This window comes from Oryx dammah, unplaced genomic scaffold, assembly GCF_014754425.2.
Source record: "Oryx dammah isolate SB20612 unplaced genomic scaffold, SCBI_Odam_1.1 HiC_scaffold_8, whole genome shotgun sequence".
Taxonomy (NCBI): Eukaryota; Metazoa; Chordata; class Mammalia; order Artiodactyla; family Bovidae; genus Oryx; species Oryx dammah.
Genome location: NW_024070192.1, coordinates 15,580,955 through 15,602,611, shown reverse-complemented (window position 1 = coordinate 15,602,611; position 21,657 = coordinate 15,580,955). Strand labels below are relative to the sequence as shown.

The following is a 21,657-nucleotide window of genomic DNA, read 5'->3' as shown; positions in this document are numbered from 1 at the left end:
TTATACTTGCCTGAAAAAAACTCAGCCCTGATTAAATCTAATTTTCCACTTTTTCCTTGCCTGTATCTAAGCAGTTCAGCCTGGTTAGAGGAAAGCACATACACCCATGCTGACTGATCTCACTTTAAGTTCGTGACCACCAACCTCATGAGCCTCTGAGTTGCTGCCAGTCCTATTATATTTCCATAGTTAATTCACCCTCCTAGATGAATATTTCATATTTTTGTCATTTCCTGCAATCTTCCAGCAGCAGTTCCTTCCCCTCTACTCTCTCAACTGATGACTTGACTTTTTAATTTTACTCGGAAAATAGAAGCAATCAAAAGACAACTTTCCGGGGTTCATGTTTGGGAATGCATGTACACCTGTGGTGGATTCATGTCAATCTATGCCAAAACCAATACAGAATTGTAAAGTAAAAATTAAAAATAAATAAATAAATAAATTAAAAAAAAAAAAAAAAGACAACTTTCCCATGTGCCTCTGCCAGCTCTACCAGGTTACTTGTATTCTTATCCATATCTGCCTTTTAGGATGCATGAACTGGCGAGCCCTTTACTTGGGCATTGATTTCCCTGAAAATTACATATGCACCTCTCCTTGCCATTTCTGTTTATATAACTAAATGAGTAGCTTAAAAATCATCTGTAGGACTTCCCTGGTGGTCCAGTGGTTGGGAATCTGCCTGCCAGTGCAGGGAACATGGGTTTGATCCCTGGTCTGGGAACTCCACGTGCCACAGAGCAACTAAGGTCGTGTGCCACAACTACTGAGCTTGTGCACCCTAGAGCCTGTGCTCTGCAACAAGAGAAGCCACCTCAATGAGAAGCCTGCACACAGCAATGAAGACGCAGAGCAGCCAGAAAAGATAGATAAATAATTTTTAAAAATTCCACAGAGGAACTCTTGCTCACCAGCACAACAAATTGCTCTTTTTGCAGTCTACCATGTCCCTGTAGATAACAGTGTACCGTGTCCAGTTTTTCAGATCATAACTTCATGCCCCATATCTCATCCATCAAAATTCTATTTTCTTTTAAAAAAAAAACCCAAATCCACCCTCTTTTCTGTTCACTTGATTCTCTGATCAGTCTCCAAGTGTCCTTGTTTCTGCCTGTGTCACACCTATTTTCAGTATAGTAAGTAGCCAGAATGATTCTGTGAAAAATTTAAGTCAGATCCTATTCAGAACTGGCCAGGAGCTTGTCCAGACTGTTCTAGGCTTACATGGTCTAGAAGCTCCTACATAATCTTTGCTCCCCACATCCATCTGACTCCATCTGCTCCCCTTTTTCCTCATGCCACTCAAGCCGCACTGGCCTCCTGGAAGTTCTGTGAACACTCTGAAGCACTCTACTTCAGCGCCTTTGTACCTGCTATTTCTTTTCCCAAGAATAGTATGATGAGCAAGTCCTTCATCACACTGTTGCTCAAAAATGACCTTCTCAAGAGAGTTCTCTCCTGGCCAACTTCTTTGAATAACAGTCCCTCTCAGCTTGTAACTCTGTCCCCTAATCCTGTTTTAATTCTTAGTTATTACTATTTGGCATATATATTTAAAATTTGATATATATATATATTTAAATTTTTATTGATTCATGTTTATACATATGAAAGAGTATACATGTACATCTACAGCTTAATGAATGTTCACCAACTGTACTAGTACAAGAAACAAACTACCACCCCTCCAGAAAGTCCCTTATGTTCCCTTCCAGTTATTAGCCCCCTCCCTGCAATTGGGGATAGCTACTGTCCTAACTTCTAATAGTAGCATAGATGAGTTTTTTTGTTTGTTTTTATACAGTGTATAAAAGGAATCATACAGTATATAATATACCCTGGTGTCTAGCTTCTTTCATTCAACATTACTTTGGTGAAAGTCATCCATGTTGTGTGTTCTAGATCATTCACTGTCGTCATTTTGTGGCATAATTTTATTATTTTTATTTAATTTACATATCTTAATTTTTAACTATACAGTTTGTTGCCCATCATCCTCCACCAGAATGTTAATCCCAAGAGAACTGGACCTTTGTTTTATTTACTACTAGTTACATAAAGGTGTAATCACTTTAACTGTTTCCCTCACTCCTTGACATAGAAAAGAAATCTTGTTCCGTGTTTAGTCTCTAACACCCAAAACAGTGTTGGGTACGCAGTGGGAACTCAAGACTATTTGTTGAAAGAGAAGAATAAAAGAACAGATAAAGAATTATTTTAGCTTTTTCCCTCCTAAGTGATTCTTCTATATTTTTTGTTAAATAGAGAAAAGTACACAAACTCTGAGCCTATGAGTTCAGGAGTTGGTAAACTACAGCCTACAACTGTAGGCCGAGAATGATTTTTAGATTTTTTGAGTTGTAGAGACAAAGAAGTATATGTCACAGAGTTATGTTGCCTGGAAAGCCTAAAATATTTCCGTCTGGTCCTTCACAAAAAAATATTTCCAGGCAGTCATTATGAAGTTAACTCCATTAATCATTACTTAGGTCAGAAAGTAAAATATTTCCAGCACCCTGGAAACCTTCCCTGATCACAACTCCCTCCCAATACTCTAGAAACAACCACTGTTCTAATTTTTGTGATTATCATTTGCTTTTCTTTATAGTGTTGTCATTATGACAGTTTTGTTAATCATGACATTTAATCACCATGTTTAAATCTTCTGTATTCTGACTTTTGGCTGTTTGTTCTGTCAGTTACTAAGAGAAGTATATTCATGACTGTCATGATTATGGGTGTCCTTTGTTTCTTCCTGTATTTATATTTTTGCTTTATGTATTACTAAGTGATTCTCTTTATTTCTCCTGATACTTTTTGCTCTTAATGCAGTTTATCTGATATTAGTATATTCAAACCACTGTATAGTGTAAATATTTCTGTTTTTATATTGTCAGCTTTCATTATTATGTTTTCAGTATATCTGACAAATACATAGTTGAAATTTTTTTCTTTATTCAGTCTAAGGGAATTACCTAGTGGTCCAGTGGTTAGGAGTCAGCACTTTCACTGCTGGGGCCTAGGTTTGATCACTGGTTGGGGAATTAAGATCCTGTAAGCTGTGTGGCATGGTCAAAAAAAAAAATCTTTTTTAAACTTCAGTATTTATTCTGTTTACATTAATAAACATCCTTATGTTGGTTTTAAATATTCTGGCTTTTAATGCATCTGTTGCCGCCTATTTCTTGCCTGTTCTGTGTTACTGTTTCCTTCAATTCTTGTTTTCATTTGGATTTAGATCCTGTGTGGTGTTTCTCTTAGGAGTTACCACAGGTATCTTTAATGTGCCAAAGTTTGATGTTAACAGTAGCCTAGTTACATGATAACTTTGATTCCATTTCTGTGCTACTGCCTTGGTGGTGGTGGTATAGGTTTATATTTTGCCTTAAAAAAAAAAAAATATATATATATATATATATATATATATATCATAGAACATTATTATGCTGTCAGTGTTCATTTAGATTTATCCATGTACTTATTTACCTCTTTCTTTGTACTTCTTCCCTTTTTACATATCACACCTTCCACTTTAGGGAAGAAGTGGAAGTGAAAGAGTGGACTACTTCTGCCTTCCATGGTCCTTAATACAGTATTTATCTGCTGGGGGTTAACTCTCTAGGTTTTTGTTTGCTGAAATAACTTTATTTTGCCCTTATTCTTGAAAGATATTTATGCTGTGTGTATATCTAGATTGTTTTTTTTTTCCCCCACACACAGTTAGGTGTATCGTTACCATTTTTTTGGTTCCCCTTGTTACAATTGAGAAAATAGTTTTCATTTACTTGTTTCTTTGAAAGAAACTGCTCTGCTTCCCCTACCCACACCTACCCTTCTCCCCCCAACCCCCAGGCTACTTTACTTTGTGGTGTTGTGCAGTTTTGCTGTAAGACATCCTTTTATTTCTCTTCCATGTAATTTGTTGGGCTTCTGGTATTTGTGGGTTGCTGTCTTGTACCATTTCTGAATAGTTATTAGCCATTGTCTCTATCTCAGTCCTGTTCTCTTTTTCCTTCTCCTATAAAATTTCAGTGAACCATATGTTAGACTGTCTCACTTTATCACCATGCCCCCTCATTTCTTTTTTCTGTTTTCTTTTGGTCTCTGTGCTCCATTCTGGATAGTTTCTTGCCTTTCAGTTCTCAAATTCTCTGTTTTGGTGTATCTAATTTGCTGCATTGGATTCTTAATTTTCGTTATTTTATGTTCCCTGCAGATACAGTCAAACTATCTTTTATTTCTTGAGTAATCTGGTAGACATAGTTGTTTTAAATCTGTTAATTTTTGTATTTGAAGTTTTAAAAAAATCTGTTTCTGCTATATCTTATTTTTCCTAGTTGTTGCTCACGTCTTTATTTCTTTTATGCTTTGGTTGTCTGTGTGCTGCTCATTGTACTTGAAAAATTATTTGTGAAATTTCTTTGAGGTCTAAGATGAAGATATGTTTCTCCAGGGAGAATTTTTTTTTACTTCTCTCAAGTGTCTAGAGAGTCTACCAGTCTCTACAAACTCCTGAATTCGTGGCTTGCTTTGTTTGTTTGATTTGCTAGATAGTTTCTTTCAACCAGACAAGCAGTATTGATTTGGATTGTATTAACTTTTCTCTGGAGAGCTGGCACCCCCTGCATGGCCAAGGCAACTGTTGCAGCTCCCTGAGGGCGGGAGAACTGTTTCTTCTGGCTTACATTTTCGCTGATGTTTTAACCCTTTGAAAGTACAGCTTAAAGTGGGAAGGGTTTCATATTGAGCGTCCTAAGCTGGATGGGCTTTGGCCTATGATTATCCACTTGGCAACATGGTGCCCAGGGATTGGAAAGTCAAGATCTTAGGGTGTTCTTAGGGCAAGTGTGACTTTGATGCTCCTTTTACTACCTGTTTTGTGTTCCTTATTTTTGTTAGATTTTGCCATGACAGATCCCTACTATTTTGTCAGCTTTTCAATGCTTTTAATATCTTTTTAAAAAAACATTTTGTCCTGTCTTTATAGTTGTTTTCTAAAGGAATGTTGGTACAAACATCCCAACCTGCTGTATTTCCAGAGATATTTAAAGATCTTTTAAGCCCTTGGCAAATAATTATTGAATGTATGACAGAATGATTTGTTTTAATATTGTAGCTTCAATGATAACAGTGTACCAGGTAGTGAGATTATTGTTGTTAAGTATTATAGGTATTCTGGAGCCTGCATTTAAATTTATTGGGTGGGATAAGAATGTTGTTTTTAAGGAGGTGTGGCTTTTACTCATAGATTAAAAAAAAAAAAAACTATAAATTCTTTTTTCCAGATCACTTTGATTAGTCTGTTTTACTTGTATTTTCTAAAGTGAAAATGTTAGTTTTCCCTGATAAAGGGATACATGCTGATTATGAAAGTCCAATAATTCAGAAGTGGTAAAATATAAAGTCCTTTCCACAAGAGCTATTTATTAAAGAGTTTAGTGGGCATATATATATATATACATGTATATTCATATAGCAGATTCCCTCATTTCCATTGTATAAATTTATCTAGGCGATAGACTTAAATATTTTGTATTCTGTGTACATCTGTGCTTATGCATTTGTTTCTTTCGGATAAATTTCCAAAGGTTAGTTCCCAAGTCAAAGAAAATGCACACTTTAAAATGTCATCACATGAATGGATAAAAAAGATGTGGTATGTGTACACACATATACTGGAATATTACTCAGCCATTAAAAAGAATGAAATGGTGCCATTTGCAGTAACACGAATGGACCTAGAGATTATCATACTAAATGAAGCAAGCCAGACATAGAAAGGCAAATATCATATAAAATCACTTATATTGGAATCTTAAAAAATGATACAAATAAACTTATTTATAAAATAGAAATAGACCCACAGACATAGAAAACAGACTTATGGTTATAAAGGGGAAAGGGTGGATGTATAGGAATTTGAAAATAACATATTAATATATACACTACTATATATAAAATAATAACCAACAAGGACTTACTGTATAGAACAGGCAACTGTATTCATATTTTATAATAACTTATAAAGGAAAAGAATCTGAGAAAGAAAGTATTTGTTCAGTTACATAAATATAACTGAATCACTTTGCTGTATACTTGAAACTAACATAGCATTATAAATCAACTATGCATCAATTTAAAATAAATAAAATGAAATATCATCACATAATTGCTAGCAGGTCATCAGCAGTTTGAGAGTCCCAGTTTCTTCCTATCCTTCTAATACTGAATTTTACATTATAGTCTTTGCTAGTGAGAAAAATACCTTGTTTTAAACTGCATTTCTTCATCAGTGATATTAAACATCTTTTCATATGTTTAGTGGCCTTTTGGATTTCTCTTTTAATGCTTATTCAGTTCCTTTGCCTATTTATTCAAGTATTTGCTTTGTCTTGCTGATGGGTAGGAACACATTATTTATTAAGGTTGTTAGCTCATTGTCACTTATGGTGTGAATATTTTCTGCCTCTTTATAATTTGTTTTTTAACTTGTTTATGTCCACTTGCACCATTCAGAAGTCAAAAAATTAGAAGTGATCAAATTTATCAATGTTTTTCTCTTCATGACTTATTACTAGTTTTGTCTTATTCTTAGACGTTCCTATATGGTTTGTGTTTTTAATGTCATGTTTAAAAAGCCTTCACCACTAGAAAGTCATAATAGCATTTGTTTATATTTTCTTACAATTTTTATGTATACTATAAGGAAGTAATGTACTTTTCCTTTTTTCTAATATCTATGTACATATCCTATCATCTTTGTAATAAAATTCCCACTAATTAGAAATGCAATATAATCACAGATTATACATCCATTTTATATGGGTCTCTTTCTGATTTTTCTGTGCCACTGATTAGTCTGCTTGTTCCTTTACCAGTATTATGCTTATTTGGTTAATGTTGCTTTGTTCTTCTTGTTTAGTCACTAAGTCATGTCCAACTCTTTGCAACCCCATTGTACTGGAGCCCACCGGGCTCTCCTATGTCCATGGGGTTTCCCAAGCAAGAATATTGGAGTATGTTGTCATTTCCTTCTCAGGGGATCATCCCAAGCCAGGGTTGTCTCCTGCACTGGCAGGTGGATTCTTAAACACTGAGCCACCAGAGAGGCCAGTGTTGCTTTGCAGGAAGTTTTAATAGCTGGTCAAGTTTCCCTGGTACCCTTTATCAAAAATTACTTGGCTAATTTTGATTATTTTTCCAAGTGGACCTCAGAACTAAAATGTGAAAATCCATAGAAACAGTCTCCCCAAAGAGCAGAGGAGAATCTAGATGATCGATCACTATACTACCACAACACCTTTTCTTGCGAAAACAGAAACAAAAATACACAAAAAGCCCTAAGCACTGGCTTTTAGTGAGATTTGACATATATAAAATTTGAACTCAGGAGCATAGTGTTTTGCCATTTAACGTTGGTTGTCTTTTATGTTTGTCAGTGAGCTATAGTTTTTGTTTTATGTGTAATCTGCATATTGTTTCCTTCTAAGTATTTTACAGATAATTTTGAATCTGATTTTTTTCTGATGCTACTTGTTCTGATTATAATCACGTTGTTGATATATGGGGAAGTTATTGATTTTTGTGTATTTTATATTTGGCCATCTTACTAAACTCTTATTTCTTGTTTTTCAGTTGATTTGTTTGGTTTCCTTTGTGAATAGTTATATCATCCAAAATTGACACTTTCTAATGTTTGATATTTTCCAGTGTTTATACCTCATATTGTTTTCCTTATCACTTTGGCTAAAAATTCTATCATAATGTTGAATGACTGTGACATTAATGTGTTAACCCCTGTTTAGTTCCTAATTTTAATGAAGGTATCTCAAGTATAGCACCATTAATTACAGTTATGTTTATTTTTGAAAAAATACTCTGTTGAATTATAAATGGAATCCTACAGTTTTTTTTAAGTATTGCCCAACAATGTGCAAATCTTTTTGCATCTAAAGGAAAGAATCTTGATTCTCTGCCCTCCCACACCAACATTAATGTAGTGAATTACATTAGTAGATAGAATAATGAGCTATCCTTACATTTTACGTTTAATAAGCCATACATAATTGTGGTATATTATTCTTTTGTTTGTATTTATTTTATATTTTGCATATGGGTATAATATGGTAATAGAATAGAATAGAGAGTGAAGTAGGGGCCAAATGCCTTAATCTTTATTAACCTAGAGGTTAGAAATAGCATTTCCTTGTAGAATTGAGGGTATAATGAAGTTATTTGTTGAACTCTACAAAGTAACCTGCAAATTCAGAGTTCTGTAGATATAGAACCATTAAAATGTACTAAGATAGGTCATAATCCAGTGATAATGTTACTGTACTCTCCATATTTGTTTTCAGAGGGTTTTTTTTTTGTAAGTCCTTCTTATATCTGATAACTGTGTTTTAATCTGTTGCACGTTTTGGCAGTATCAGATGTTTTCTTTGTCATGTAATTTGTGTGTTTTCTTTCATGTTTTCCAGCGGCGAGTAGAACAGCCTCTCTATGGTTTAGATGGCAGCGCGACAAAGGAGGTGTCAGAGGAGCAGTCTGCCCTGCCAACGCTTATGTCAGTGATGCTGGCAAAACCTCGGCTCGACACCGAGCAGCTGGCACAGAGGGGAGCTGGCCTCTGCTTCACTTTTGTCTCAGTGAGTACTGAGGCTGTGTTTATGCACATCCTTGTTTTCCTGGAGCTGAGATGGAGTTTGAGTAAGGATTTTTGGTAGAGAGATGATGATTTCTAACTCTGTGTTACCTGTAAAGATGTGTGCTTGTGCTTGGCCCTGCTTGCTCAAGGCACTGAGAGAGACTGCTTTATCAAAGTCTGAGTGTCCTGTGGGATGGAAAACACAACCTCAGGTTGACAAAGAACAGAAAATACAGATTAAATTCCATTACAATTAAAAATAAAATCTCCAGACTCCAACCATCAGTTATTTGAAGTAATAGTCAAGTTAATAAAATACTAGTGTGGGGACAGGCACGCTTACTAGTCATTTTCCCCTCTATGGTATCTGGACAGCCTGCATGCTTGCTTTCGCTCATTTCTTCAGAGTATTAGCGCAGTTGCTTTTCCAAGACTATTTGGCTACCTGTTTGTTCCTTTCAGCTTACTTCTTCCTTGAAGAACAGGAATTTGATTATTATAAATGTTTGACCCCATTTGTTTATTTGCCAAATTATAATGCAGTTTGACTTAAAAGTTGTTGCTTTTCTTGGTTTCTTTACCCTGCCAAGGACCTGTTTGTTTTCAGTGATGCAGTAAAGCAACAAAAAGCCCCATTGCCCTATCCTTCCATTTTTAGGGGCCTCCTTTAGAGCTAACAATACCATTGAACAACGTTTCTTTCTCTCTTACTGGTTCATTTTCTCCAGTAATCTGTTTCCTCCTTATTTCCTCCATGGTTTCTGAGCAGATAAATCTCTATAATCTCTGGGATTAACCCACGTATGATTGTATTAAAAAAGGCCATGAAATGGTGGGTGTCTTAAGGAAAGGAGATTAAAAATAATAAAATAATTAGATAGGGATCATTGTGTATTATTTGAATCCCTTCTGCCCTTTCTTCCTTCTCTCATTCTTACCTTCCTCAGCTTAAAACAGTACCCATGTATTACCTCACAGTTCTTTAAGTTTGGGGGTAATTTATTGCTGAGCAATAGAGAACTAAGACATGTGGCTTTATCTTTAATGCCTCCTTTTTTCCTCATATTCTACATCTAATCTATCAGAAAACATACTTACGTCTAGAATCTGACCATCTCTCACCATCTCCACTGCCACCATGATGGCCCAGCATCTCTCTGCTTTGGAATACTTTCTTATAGAGGAGTAATATGGTAATCACATCTGAAGAAGGAACATGGAAATAGTATAAAAACCAAAGGCCTAGAAGCTTTGATATAGTTCTGTTTCTCTTTGCTTCTCTGCAGTTCCAACTGGGATATAAACTTAGTGAGATAAAAAAGGAGAAAAGCAAAAAAGTTAGCAAATATATAACAAATGTTGGTTAATAGAGACAAGCGTTTCCTTTAAAAAAAAATAAAAGGCAAAGGCTATGAACAGGCAGTTTTAACGGGGAAAAAAAGGACAAATGTCTAACAGTGTGGAAAATTGGTTAACTTTAGCCATAGAGAAATGTAAAATAAAATAACTTATCAAATTGACAAGGACTAGTAAATTTGGTGATTCTTGGTGCAGGTAGTGGTTTAGATACACATACAGTGCTATGTGTATGTATAAATTGGTACAGTCATTTGGACAAGTTGGCAGTGTATCTCAGTGTTAAGTTTACATATCTTTGGGTCCTGAAATTCCATTCCCATGAACTACACAAAGATGTTTATTGTATTGTTTATAAATTGGCAAAAATCTGGAAGCAGTGTCCTTCGACAGTGTTTCAGAGGAACTTCTAACAAGAATACCTGTTATCTCCACGTTGCTAAGTCTGGCAATCAGTTCTCAGAACTTATTCAGTATAATTCATTAGCTGCAGTTGATCAGTCCCTTCTTCTCTAAGCACATCGTCTTTTCTTTGCTTCTGCCTTTTTGATTCTTCTTCATTTCCTGGATCTCCAAATACTGGCTCAGTCTTCAGTCCTCTTGTATACCATCTTTCAGTAAGGAGAGTCTCGTTTAGTTTCTTACTTTCAGTCATCACCTATACTCAGAAGACTTCCAAATTTACATCTGCAGCCCAGAGCCCTTCCCTGAATTCTGGACCTATGTAGTCAGTTGTCTGTGTCTAATAGGCATACCAAATTTAACACAACCGAAGCTGAATTCTTCACTTTGTTCCCCCATTCCAAACCCCATTTCTTCCACATCTCAGTAGTTATCAGCTCTCAGCTTACAGTTGTTCAAAAATCCTGGAGTCATTCTAGTCTTATCTCTTTATTTTATATCCTAATTCTGAATCCATCAGCAAGTCTACTGATTTTACCTTCAAAATATATTCAGAATCCTGCCGCTTCTCCTGCCCTTAACGATGACCACTCAAATCTCGTCTCCCACTGAGATCATGGTGGCAGCCTCTTACCTGAACTGTTAGCTTCTGCCTTTGTTCTCAGGAGATGAGAGTGATCCCATTGGAGCTTAAGTCCAGGCATGCCACTCTCCTGCTCACAAGTGTTTATAATGGCACATAATGCTTTGCATGGCCTGTTTCCCACCACTTTGACATCTATTACTACTGCCTCCCTCCCTCACCAAGTTCCATCCTCACGGGCTGCCTTTCTTCTTCAAATACTACCTGTTGTCTCTCACCTCAGGGCCTTTATCTTAACATACTTCCTCTAGATATCACCTTGCCTTGTCCCCTTGGTTCTCTCTAGTCTCTGCTTAAGTCTACAGCCTATTAGAAAGGCTGTATTGTATAAGATAGCACTCCTTCCTGCTCCCCCCAAATGTTATATAGCTGCTGTGCCCTAATTTTTCTTCTTAGCCTTATCACCAGCTTACCTGCTATAATTTACTTCTTTGTCTCACTCCTCACCCCCATCCTAACTCCCCTCCACTGAAATGTAAGCTGCATCAGGTCAAGGACTTAACTTTGTTCACTTCTGCACCGCCAACGCTGGAACAGGATCTGCTCTCATATACACGCAGTTTAATTATATGTTGTATGAATTAATGAAGACATCTTTCATATAAGGACTAGTTAAATAAAATATAGTATGTATATACAATGGGATTCTCTACAGTTGACCAATGAAGTGAGATAGACTTTTATGTCGTTTGTAGACTTTTTTTGGCCATGGAATCCCTTGCATTTCCATATAAATTTTAGGATCAACTTTTCAGTTTCTGTAAACCAGACCAGATGGAATTTATAGCAGTTGTGCCGACTCTGCAGATTAATGTGGGGCAGTATTGCCCTCATTAAAAAAAGTAGGTATATGTGCTGGCAATGAAAGACCTATAGATCAATACTGATAAGTAAAAATAGGTGGCAGAATATTATGAGTCTGATCCTTTGAATGTTTGATCTCATGGACGTCCATGGCATTCTCTAGGCCAGAATACTGGAGTGGGTAGTCTTTCCCTTCTCCAGGGGTTCTTGCCAACCTAGGGTTCGAATCCAGGTCTCCTGCATTGCAGGCGGATTCTTTACCAGCTGAGCCACAAGGGAAGCCCGTTTAAAATCATATTGCTACATGATTTTATGTATTTCAACATAGGAAATTTGATTTTCAACGTTATAAACATAATTTTCTAAATTGTGAAAGTAGTATATGTGCATGACCTACGAATAATTGAAGTGATAGAGAAGAGTAAAATTCTTTCCTTTGTATTCATGAGATAACCACTGTTAAAAGTTTGTTTTAGATTTTGTACTAAATACCATTTTAACTTCAGATTATCTTTTATGTACTCAACATTCTCCATTGTGAGAGATGTTTAACGTACCCAGCTTCCTTTTTCATCTTTCAGCTTTTTAGTTATTACTACATTGTTTGCGATATTTAGTTTGTTATTTTAACTATAATTGAATTGTTTCTGCTTTATAAATTATTCTAAAAATTGAAAACATTTAAGGAGCATTTAGAATATTATGGTTGTTTCATTATTGTGCACCGTAAAACCGAGTGATTTTATTGGATTCACTGAGAAGAAAACAGTCCTAGTCACTGAATTAGTTTAGATTGAATGAGACAGTTATAGTTGTCAAGGTCTAAAAGGTTTTTTTAATATATATATGAAGTCTGTTATTTCCTCAAAAGCTACATCTTTTAACATTATATAAGATGTTCTTAAATGCTTTAATTTTTAGAAATGTAGTTTGCAGATTTTTTTTTGGCTGTGGGATCCCTTGTATTTCCATATGAATTTTAGGATCAGCTTTTCAGTTTCTGTAAACAGACCAGATGAAATTTCTAGCAGTTGTGCTGACTCTGCAGACTAATTTGGGGGAGTATTGACTTCATAAAAATATTGTTTTCCAGTCCATGAATATGAGATATCTTTCCATTTATTTAGGTATCTTTAATTTCTTTTAATTAGTAATAAAATTTGGAATTTTTGGTGTGTAGATTTTGCCCTTGCTTTGTTCAAATTATTTCTAAGAGTTTATTCTTTTTCATGTTATTGCAAATGTTTTTCAGAGATGGCCTTTTTTGGTATTGAAAAAGTTCCCTTTTTTTCTGAGTTCATTGAGTTCATCATGAAAGGGTATTCGATGCTTTCTCTACATCTGTTGAGATGATCATATAGTATCTTTTTGTTCTTGAGGTCTATCCACTATTTGTCTTGTCCTTGTCATGTCATAGCCTTTTTTTAGTCTTAAAAAACCTTTTACCTCAGAGAAGCTTTATTTTAGTATTCTTAGATTTTTTTTTTTCCCCTCTGCTCTTTTCCTCCTAAAGCCTGTTAGATAGTTTTGAAGCCTCTTCCTGTTCATGTTTCTTAATTTTTCTTTCATGCTACTTGACTTGGTTTCTTCCTCTGGGAGATTTTCTTGACATTGTCTTTCAGATTTTCTGTATTCAGTTCTGTGCATTTTGTTACTTAACTCGTCTATTTACTTTTTAGAATATTGATACTCTTATCTTGTCATCAATATTCTAAAAAGTAAATAGACGAGCTAAGTAACAAAATGCACTTATCTTGTCACCCTGGCGTGCTGTGATTCATGGGGTCACAAAGAGTCGGACACAACTGAGCAACTGAACTGAACTGAACTATCTTGTCATATTAATTTTTCATGTTTTTTACTGCTTTTTCATTTTTATAGATGCGGTATCCTTTTAACCCTCTCTGAACATATTTTATTTTTTAAGTTGTTTTTATTGAATTCTCTGTTTTCTCTTGGATCAGGTTTTGTTTTTTCATGTTGCATCTTCACTTTGTGCTGTTGGTTTTCTTGAAAAATGTACTATTAGAGTGCTTTAGCATAGGTTATTGGCATGGATTTTTTCCTGCAGTGGCATTGTACTAGTTCCCAAATAGCCCTCCATTGGTGTGTGTGTGAGTGTGAGTGTTATCCCTGTGTAAGAATCTGGTCAGCTCTCAGCAGAAAAACCAGCTCCTTTACAAACATGGAAATAAGGAGGGCGTTGTTTTGCTGGGTAACTCTTTAACTCTTAGCAGTGTATTCCACGTATTCCTCCATTCTGTCAGTTATAGGGGGCAGGGATACTGTACTTTCTTTGCTATTTTCCTTAGGACACAATATTCACACCAGAAGCCCCTCCCCCTGGACTCACTCATTTCCATTTTAAATATTTACATGTTTGTTTTTTTAATTTAAGAGACCAATTCTTGTGTTTTACCCTTGGTTCAGAAGCAGTAGTATCCATGGCTCTCACTATGCAAGGGAGAGATCAAGAGGGGACCTTGTTGGACTATATAGGTTTTAAATGTCTGATAATTGTTCCATGGGTCACTCCTGGTAAAGGTAAATCTCAGTGTGGGGCTTTGGAGGAGTTCTCTTGAAAAGAACCAGCCTGTTTTACTGCTGGTGTTTTCAGCTGTTAATTTATTTTACTTTCTCTATCAGTCTGATCCCAAATGCTTTTGAATGTTTCTTAAAATTTAAAGTTTTTAAAAATTTCTGATTCTTAATTCTCCTTTGTTTCTTAATGCTATTAGGGTTTCATTTAGAAAGAAAATCTTCTAAGTATCAGTAGGACTTTGGGAAATCTAGCCTGTAATTATGAATTAGAAGCCAATACTACTTCTCTAGTTGGAACGAAGAACACGGAAGTCTGGGAAGGATGTTTTGCCGAGTAAGGGTTGAACTAAATTTACAACTACAATGGTCTGCTTAGCAAGGCCATCAGCTTCTCATTTCTTGAGAACATGATCCTGTAATTGTGGACTCAGGAGACTAAGCTCTCTTTGTTTTCCAGTGTTGCATTTCTAGTGTTTAACACAGGACCAGGCACAGAGGTTCATAATTAATACCGAATGAATGATAAGAATTAGAGTATTTTCATGGAGTCACTTGTCACAGTAGGTCCTTATATTTTTGTGGTTCTCCGATTCTTTGTAAGTATTATTTTCATTTTCATGAGGATTTGCTTACTTCTGTCCCACTGACTCAGTTAATTTTCTGCAGTTTTACTTCTTATCATGGGCTATTTATGTGTACATTTTACAGAGAGCTTTAATTTGGAAACATCTCCTTGAATGACATTCTAGCACCCTTTGTTTGCTGAAAGAAAACTTAGAAATGAGCACATGTTAAAAAAGGAAAAAGCATTAAAAAAAAATTAAAAACCCATATCCCCAAATCTAGAAGTTTACAGAAAGAGACTTTTAGCCTGTCATGTGATTTCGTGTTGGTGTTTATTATGAAAGCAGCTCAGTAATATTTAGAGATAGATTTTAAAAGGATAGGATTTTAAAAGCAATCTGATGATAACTGAAGGAGATAATGGTTATATCACAATGCAGTATAGTATGTGAGTTTTACAATCTTAACCCTTCATCAATAAGACGAGGTTAGGTTTGGCACATTGCAGGAAGAGTGGGGAACATTATCAGTTATTCAGACCCTCCTAAACCTGGCTCTAATCACTGCTCTGACCTACAGGCTGTGTACATTGTTTTATCTCTTTGAGACTGACTCCTCATTTTTTACTTTTTGATCCCCACAACAATTCTCTCTTCTCCTTGGGTTCTTGTATGGAATGTGAGAACCTGGAATGACCCTATCGTCTCTTCTCTTTGACTGCTTATTTCCTTCAAATTTTAACTCTGATATTATTTTATCAAGGAATTCACCCTCAATTTATTAAGTTAGGTTAGGTACCTTGTTGTGTATGCTTATAGCACATGTCCTTAATTGCAGTTTTGTATTTATTATATGATTATTTAACAGTTTCTGTCAACAAGTATTTATCCAGTGCTTAATACACCTTTTCTTGGTTTATGAGTTTTATAAGGCAGAGTGATGACTGGGCCTTTAGGTTTTGTTTCTGTTTTTCTTGGCCATTGTGTCCTGAGCACCTAACATCATACTTAGATGAGGATGTTTCAGTGAGTACTTGATGAATGAATAGATAAAAACGGAGATGATGTTATTGCCTACCTTACAAGACTATTGTGAGCTTTCAGTTTTGTTGAGTGTATGAAGTGCTTAGCTTGCTTGTGGCCTATTCACAGCAGTACCCATAATGGCTGACGTGAGACAGTCAGTGTACTGTGCTCATAGAGATTGGTTACTGTGGATGCAGACAGCCCTCAATTCTTACTCCCCCACTGACTAGCTCTGTGACCCCACATAGATGCTTAATATCTCAGATTTGCATTTTCTTTATCTATAAATGGAAATAGCAGCACCTCCTTATACGGTTTTGTAAGGTAATCCAAGTCTATGCCCTGACCAGTAATGCTGAAGAAGCTGAAGTTGAATGGTTCTATGAAGATCTACAAGACCTTTTAGAACTAACACCCAAAAAAGATGTCCTTTTCATTATAGGGGACTGGAATGCAAAAGTAGGAAGTTAAGAAACACCTGGAGTAACAGGCAAATTTGACCTTGGAGTACAGAATGAAGCAGGGTAAAGGCTAATAGAGTTTTGCCAAGAGAATGCACTGGTCATAGCAAACACCCTCTTCCAACAACACAAGAGAAGACTCTACACATGGACATCCCCAAGTGGTCAGTACTGGAATCAGATTGATTATATTCTTTGCAGCTGAAGATGGAGAAGCTCTATACAGTCAGCAAAAACAAGACCAGGAGCTGACTGTGGCTCAGATCATGAACTCCTTTTTGGCAAATTCAGACTTAAATTGAAGACAGTAGGAAAAACCACTAGACCATTCAGGTATGACCTAAATCAAATCCCTTACGATTATACAGTGGAAGTGAGAAATAGATTTAAGGGACTAGACAGAGTGCTTGAAGAACTATGGACATTGTACATATGGACAGTGTTCATGACCTGGTACAGGAGGCAGAGATCAAGACCATCCCCAAGAAAAAGAAATGCAAAAAGCAAAATGGCTGTATAAGGAGGACTTACAAATAGCTGTGAAAAGAAGAGATGCAAAAAGCAAAGGAGAAAAGGAAAGATATACCCATTTGAATGCAGAGTTCCAAAGAATAGCAAGGAGAGATAAAGCCTTCCTCAGTGATCAATGCAAAGAAACTGAGGAAAATAACAGAATGGGAAAGACTAGAGATCTCTTCAAGAAACTCAGAGATACCAAGGGAACATTTCATGCAAAGATGGGCTCGATAAAGGACAGAAATGATATGGACCTAACAGAAGCAGAAGATATTAAGAAGAGGTGGCAAGAATACACAGAAGAACTGTACAAAAAAGATCTTCACGACCCAGATAATCATGATGGTGTGATCATTCACCTAGAGCCAGACATCCTGGAATGCGAAGTCAAGTGGGCCTTAGGAAGCATCATTACGAACAAAGCTAGTGGAGGTGATAGAATTCCAGTTGAGCTGTTTCAAATCCTGAAAGATTATGCTGTGAAAGTGCTGTACTCAATATGTCAACAAATTTGGAAAATGCAGCAGTGACCACAGGACTGGAAAAGGTCAATTTTCATTCCAATCCCAAAGAAAGGCAATGCCAAAGAATGCTCAAACTACTGCACAGTTGCACTCATCTCACATGCTAGTAAAGTAATGCTCAAAATTCTCCAAGCCAGGCTTCAACAATACATGAACTATGAACTCACAGATGTTCAAGCTGGTTTTAGAAAAGGCAGAGGAACCAAGGATCAAATTGCCAACATCTGCCGGATCATCAAAAAAGCAAGAGAGTTCCAGAAAAACATCTGTTCTGTTTTATTGACTATTGCCAAAGCCTTTGACTGTATGGACCACTGCAAACTGTGGAAAATTCTGAAAGAGATGGGAATACCAGACCACCTAATCTGCCTCTTGAGAAATCTGTATGCAGGTACAGGAAGCAACAGTTAGAACTGGACATGGAACAACAGACTGGTTCCAAATAGGTAAAGGAGTACGTCAAGGCTGTATATTGTCACCCTGCTTATTTAACTTCTATGCAGAGTACATCATGAGAAACACTGGACTGGAAGAAACACAAGCTGGAATCAAGATTGCTGGGAGAAATATCAAAAACCTCAGATATGCAGATGACACCACCCTTATGGCAGAAAGTGAAGAGGAACTAAAAAGCCTCTTGATGAAAGTGAAAGAGGAGAGTGAAAAAGTTGGCTTAAAGGTCAACATTCAGAAAACGAAGATCATGGCATTCGGTCCCATCACTTCTTGGGAAACAGTGGAAACAGTGTTGGACTTTATTTTGGGGGGCTCCAAAATCACTGCAGATGGTGACTACAGCCATGAAATTAAAAGACGCTTGCTCCTTGGAAGGAAAGTTATGACCAACGTAGAAAGCATATTCAAAAGCAGAGACATTACTTTACCAACAAAGGTCCATCTAGTCAAGGGTATGGTTTTTCCACTAGTCATGTATGGTTGTGAGAGTTGGACTATAAAGAAAGCTGAGCACTGAAGAATTGATGCTTTTGAACTGTGGTTTTGGAGAAGCCTCTTGAGAGTCCCTTGCACTGCAAGGAGATCCAGCCAGTCCATCTTAAAGGAATCAGTCTTGGGTGTTCATTGAAAGGACTGATGTTGAAGCTGCAACTCAAATACTTTGGCCACCTGATTCGAAGTGTTCACTCATTTGAAAAGACTCTGATGCAGGCAAAGATTGAGGGCAGGAGGAGAAGGGGACGACAGAGGATGAGATGGTTGGATGGCATCACCGACTCAATGGACATGAATTTGGATAAACTCTGGGAGTTGGTGAAGGACAGGGAGGCCTGGCATGCTGCGGTTCATGGGGTCACAACGAGTCGGACATGACTGAGTGACTGAACTGGAGGACTACTGGTGATCATGGCAGTAATTGCTCAATAGGTGATGGTTATACATTGTTTTAATGTTAACAAATAAAGAAATAATTAAAGGAATAATTAGGAAGTACCAGATGAAACTTAAATTATGTCAAAACACTATATTCTCTGATGAGATGATATTTCCATTAGCCCATAATCCCCAGAATATCCAGTATTTTGTAATTATGTCTAATTATGTATTATGAAAGGTTGTACTATGTTGAGTGCAATTTTGTTTTTAAAAGGACTCTTTGGAGTAAAGGTCTTCCTTGACTTATGATGGGACTAGGTCCTGATAAACAGGTCATGAATTGAAAATATCATTTGTAAATCAAAATATATTTAATATACCTCACCTACCGAATATATCATAGCTCAGCCTCGCTTACCTTAAGTGTGCTCAGAACATGTACATTAGCCTGCAGTCACCTAACACAGAGTCTATTTTATAATATAGTGGTGAATCTCATGTAATTTGTTGAATACTGAAAGTAAAAATCAGTATGGTTGTCTGGGTGTTTGGCTGTCAGTGTATCTGGTTGTTTACCTTCATGACTCTGTGGCTGACTGGGAGCTGTGGCCTGCTGCTGCTGCCTGGCATCATGAGAGAGTACTGTGTCACATGTTACTAACCCAGGAAAAGGTCAAAATTCAAAATTTGAAGTACCATTTCTACTGAACGTATTGCTTTTGCACCATCATAGAGTTGAAAACTTAAGTGGAACCATTGTTAAGTTGGTGACTGTCTATATGCTGATTGCTACTCTTGAACAGTTGAATTATATTAAGTCCCAAACCTTCTAAATTTGAAAGTGCCTTAGAATGCCCCATTATTTATGTGTAAAATGTCACAGTAAACAAGTGACAATATTGTAAATCGGCCAGAATTTTTGGCCCACTGTGTGTTTCTGGATGAAGTTTGAGGGTCTTGGATGCTCTTCTGAATAGAAGTTCCCAGTCCTTTCTGCTTGGAGTCATAAGCGTCCCTTGTGCTTGAGTGCTTCACCAGCCTGTCCTGCGAAAGCACATTTACATTTGACTCTTAAGACGTGGGTTTGGACTGACTGCTCAGGTCCACTTTGATATGGAATTTTTTTAATAGTCCATACTATGTGTTACATCATTCGAGACTGGTTTAATCAGATTCAGAACTGTGGATCCAGAGGGCCACCTGTAACGTTACCTGTGGATTTTTGACTGCATGGTGGGGGGAGGAGGGTGGGTGGTCAGCACCCTTAACCCATGTGTTTTTCAAGCATCAGTTGTACCTTGAAAAGGACATTTACATACTTAATTTCCATATTTTAAAAATTCATTTGTAAGCATTTGTTGTTTTAAACTATTTACGGTTAAAATGGTCTAAGCCACCATGTCAAGCCCTTACTTTTCATTTGAATTGTGTATGCTTTTCATCTTGACTCCATGGCCCTGAATCTTGGCTTTCATCAGGAAGTATTTGTTTTATGTAATTGTTTGCATCCATACAAATGTTCATGGAGAGAGATGGAAGACTTCTTGTGATTGGTGGTACACCTTTATTCCAGGCTCAGCAAAACAGTCCCTCATCTACAGGATCGGGCAACACAGAGCATTCCTGCAGCTCCCAGAAACAGATCTCCATCCAGCACAGGCAGACCCAGGTAGGTCAGCGGTTGATAAACGGGGAGGGAAAGAACTGCTTCGGAGTAAAAATGCTAACACTACGTGTAAAATCTGGGTCTTTTCTCTCCCTTTATTTCTCTGGCTTCATCTCATTTATTTGTGTGTGTTGTATTCAGAACTTGCATTATGAATATTTCAAGTCTTTTGGAAGGTGCTTTTAACTTTTTGAGGTGTTTCTTTGCCTTTCTGATGTATTCAGAAAGATTATAGACAGAAATGATTATATTGCAGCATGGTGTTAAGGAAAAAAGCACTTGTTTTGGAGAACTTAGGACCCCGATTCAGTTTCTAGCTCTGCAACTATGCTTTATCTTTTGGGGCCTCATTTTTCTTTAGTTCAAATTATCTGTAAAATGTGGTTGGTTATCATCATCTTAGTGTCTACAAAACACTTGTTGGCACAGTACTTACGGTAGGTGGCAGTGAATCTTTTTTATTGAAATATAGTTGATTTAGAATATTGTGTTAATTTCACATGCATAGCAAAGTGATTGGTTATACATATATATATGTATGTGTCTGTATTCTTTTTTTTCTGATTCTTTTTCCATCATGGTTTATTACAAACTATTGAATATAGTTCCGTGTGATACACAGTAATCCCTTGTTTTAAACTTCTTTAACATGTGACACACCAACATAATTCTTCCTTAAACAGTCTTCAGAAACTCCTTAATTTAGGGAATGTTGTGAATATTCAAAGATAATATGTGCGAAAAGGGTAATGGATATACTCTCCGTTTTGTTGTGTTGAGCTCCTGTTGGTACCTTGTTGCCTTCAAGACAGGATGCCTGGCAATCTAGGAGAATTTCTTAAGTCACAAGCGCTAAACAGCCCTCAGGAGCAGATTTTAATCTTATTTGAATTAAATTTCTGAATAGTTGAATAGACTTAGGTAGTTGAGCATTCATCTCTCTTCTTCCAGTTGCTCTGTTTCCACTAGGTGGCATATTTGTTCTTTAGAGATTTGGGTCCTTTCTCCTCTGATGACCTTTTCTGTTCAAATTTAGTTTCATTTCTAGAGAGTATGTTTCTTTACTGTTCAGTGCACAGTATTTTGAGAATTCATATATTTTATTCCAGAGTTAATATATTTTTGAAGGGCAAGTATAGCAGAACGTCATGCTTAAAGAATGAGATGAGAAAG

General features: G+C 36.5%; 1 protein-coding gene across 3 annotated transcripts in view; it reads left to right on the top strand.

The window, feature by feature from the left end:
* The window catches only part of TLK2 (tousled like kinase 2), a 126,249-nt gene that overhangs the window by 51,841 nt on the left and 52,751 nt on the right, over positions 1-21,657 (top strand). For all 3 annotated transcript variants that reach the window (XM_040245037.1, XM_040245035.1, XM_040245036.1), the window contains 2 exons: positions 8,484-8,651; positions 20,392-20,487. In XM_040245037.1, coding sequence (XP_040100971.1) covers positions 8,484-8,651; positions 20,392-20,487 — 264 coding nt within the window. The remainder of the gene's footprint in view (positions 1-8,483; positions 8,652-20,391; positions 20,488-21,657) is intronic.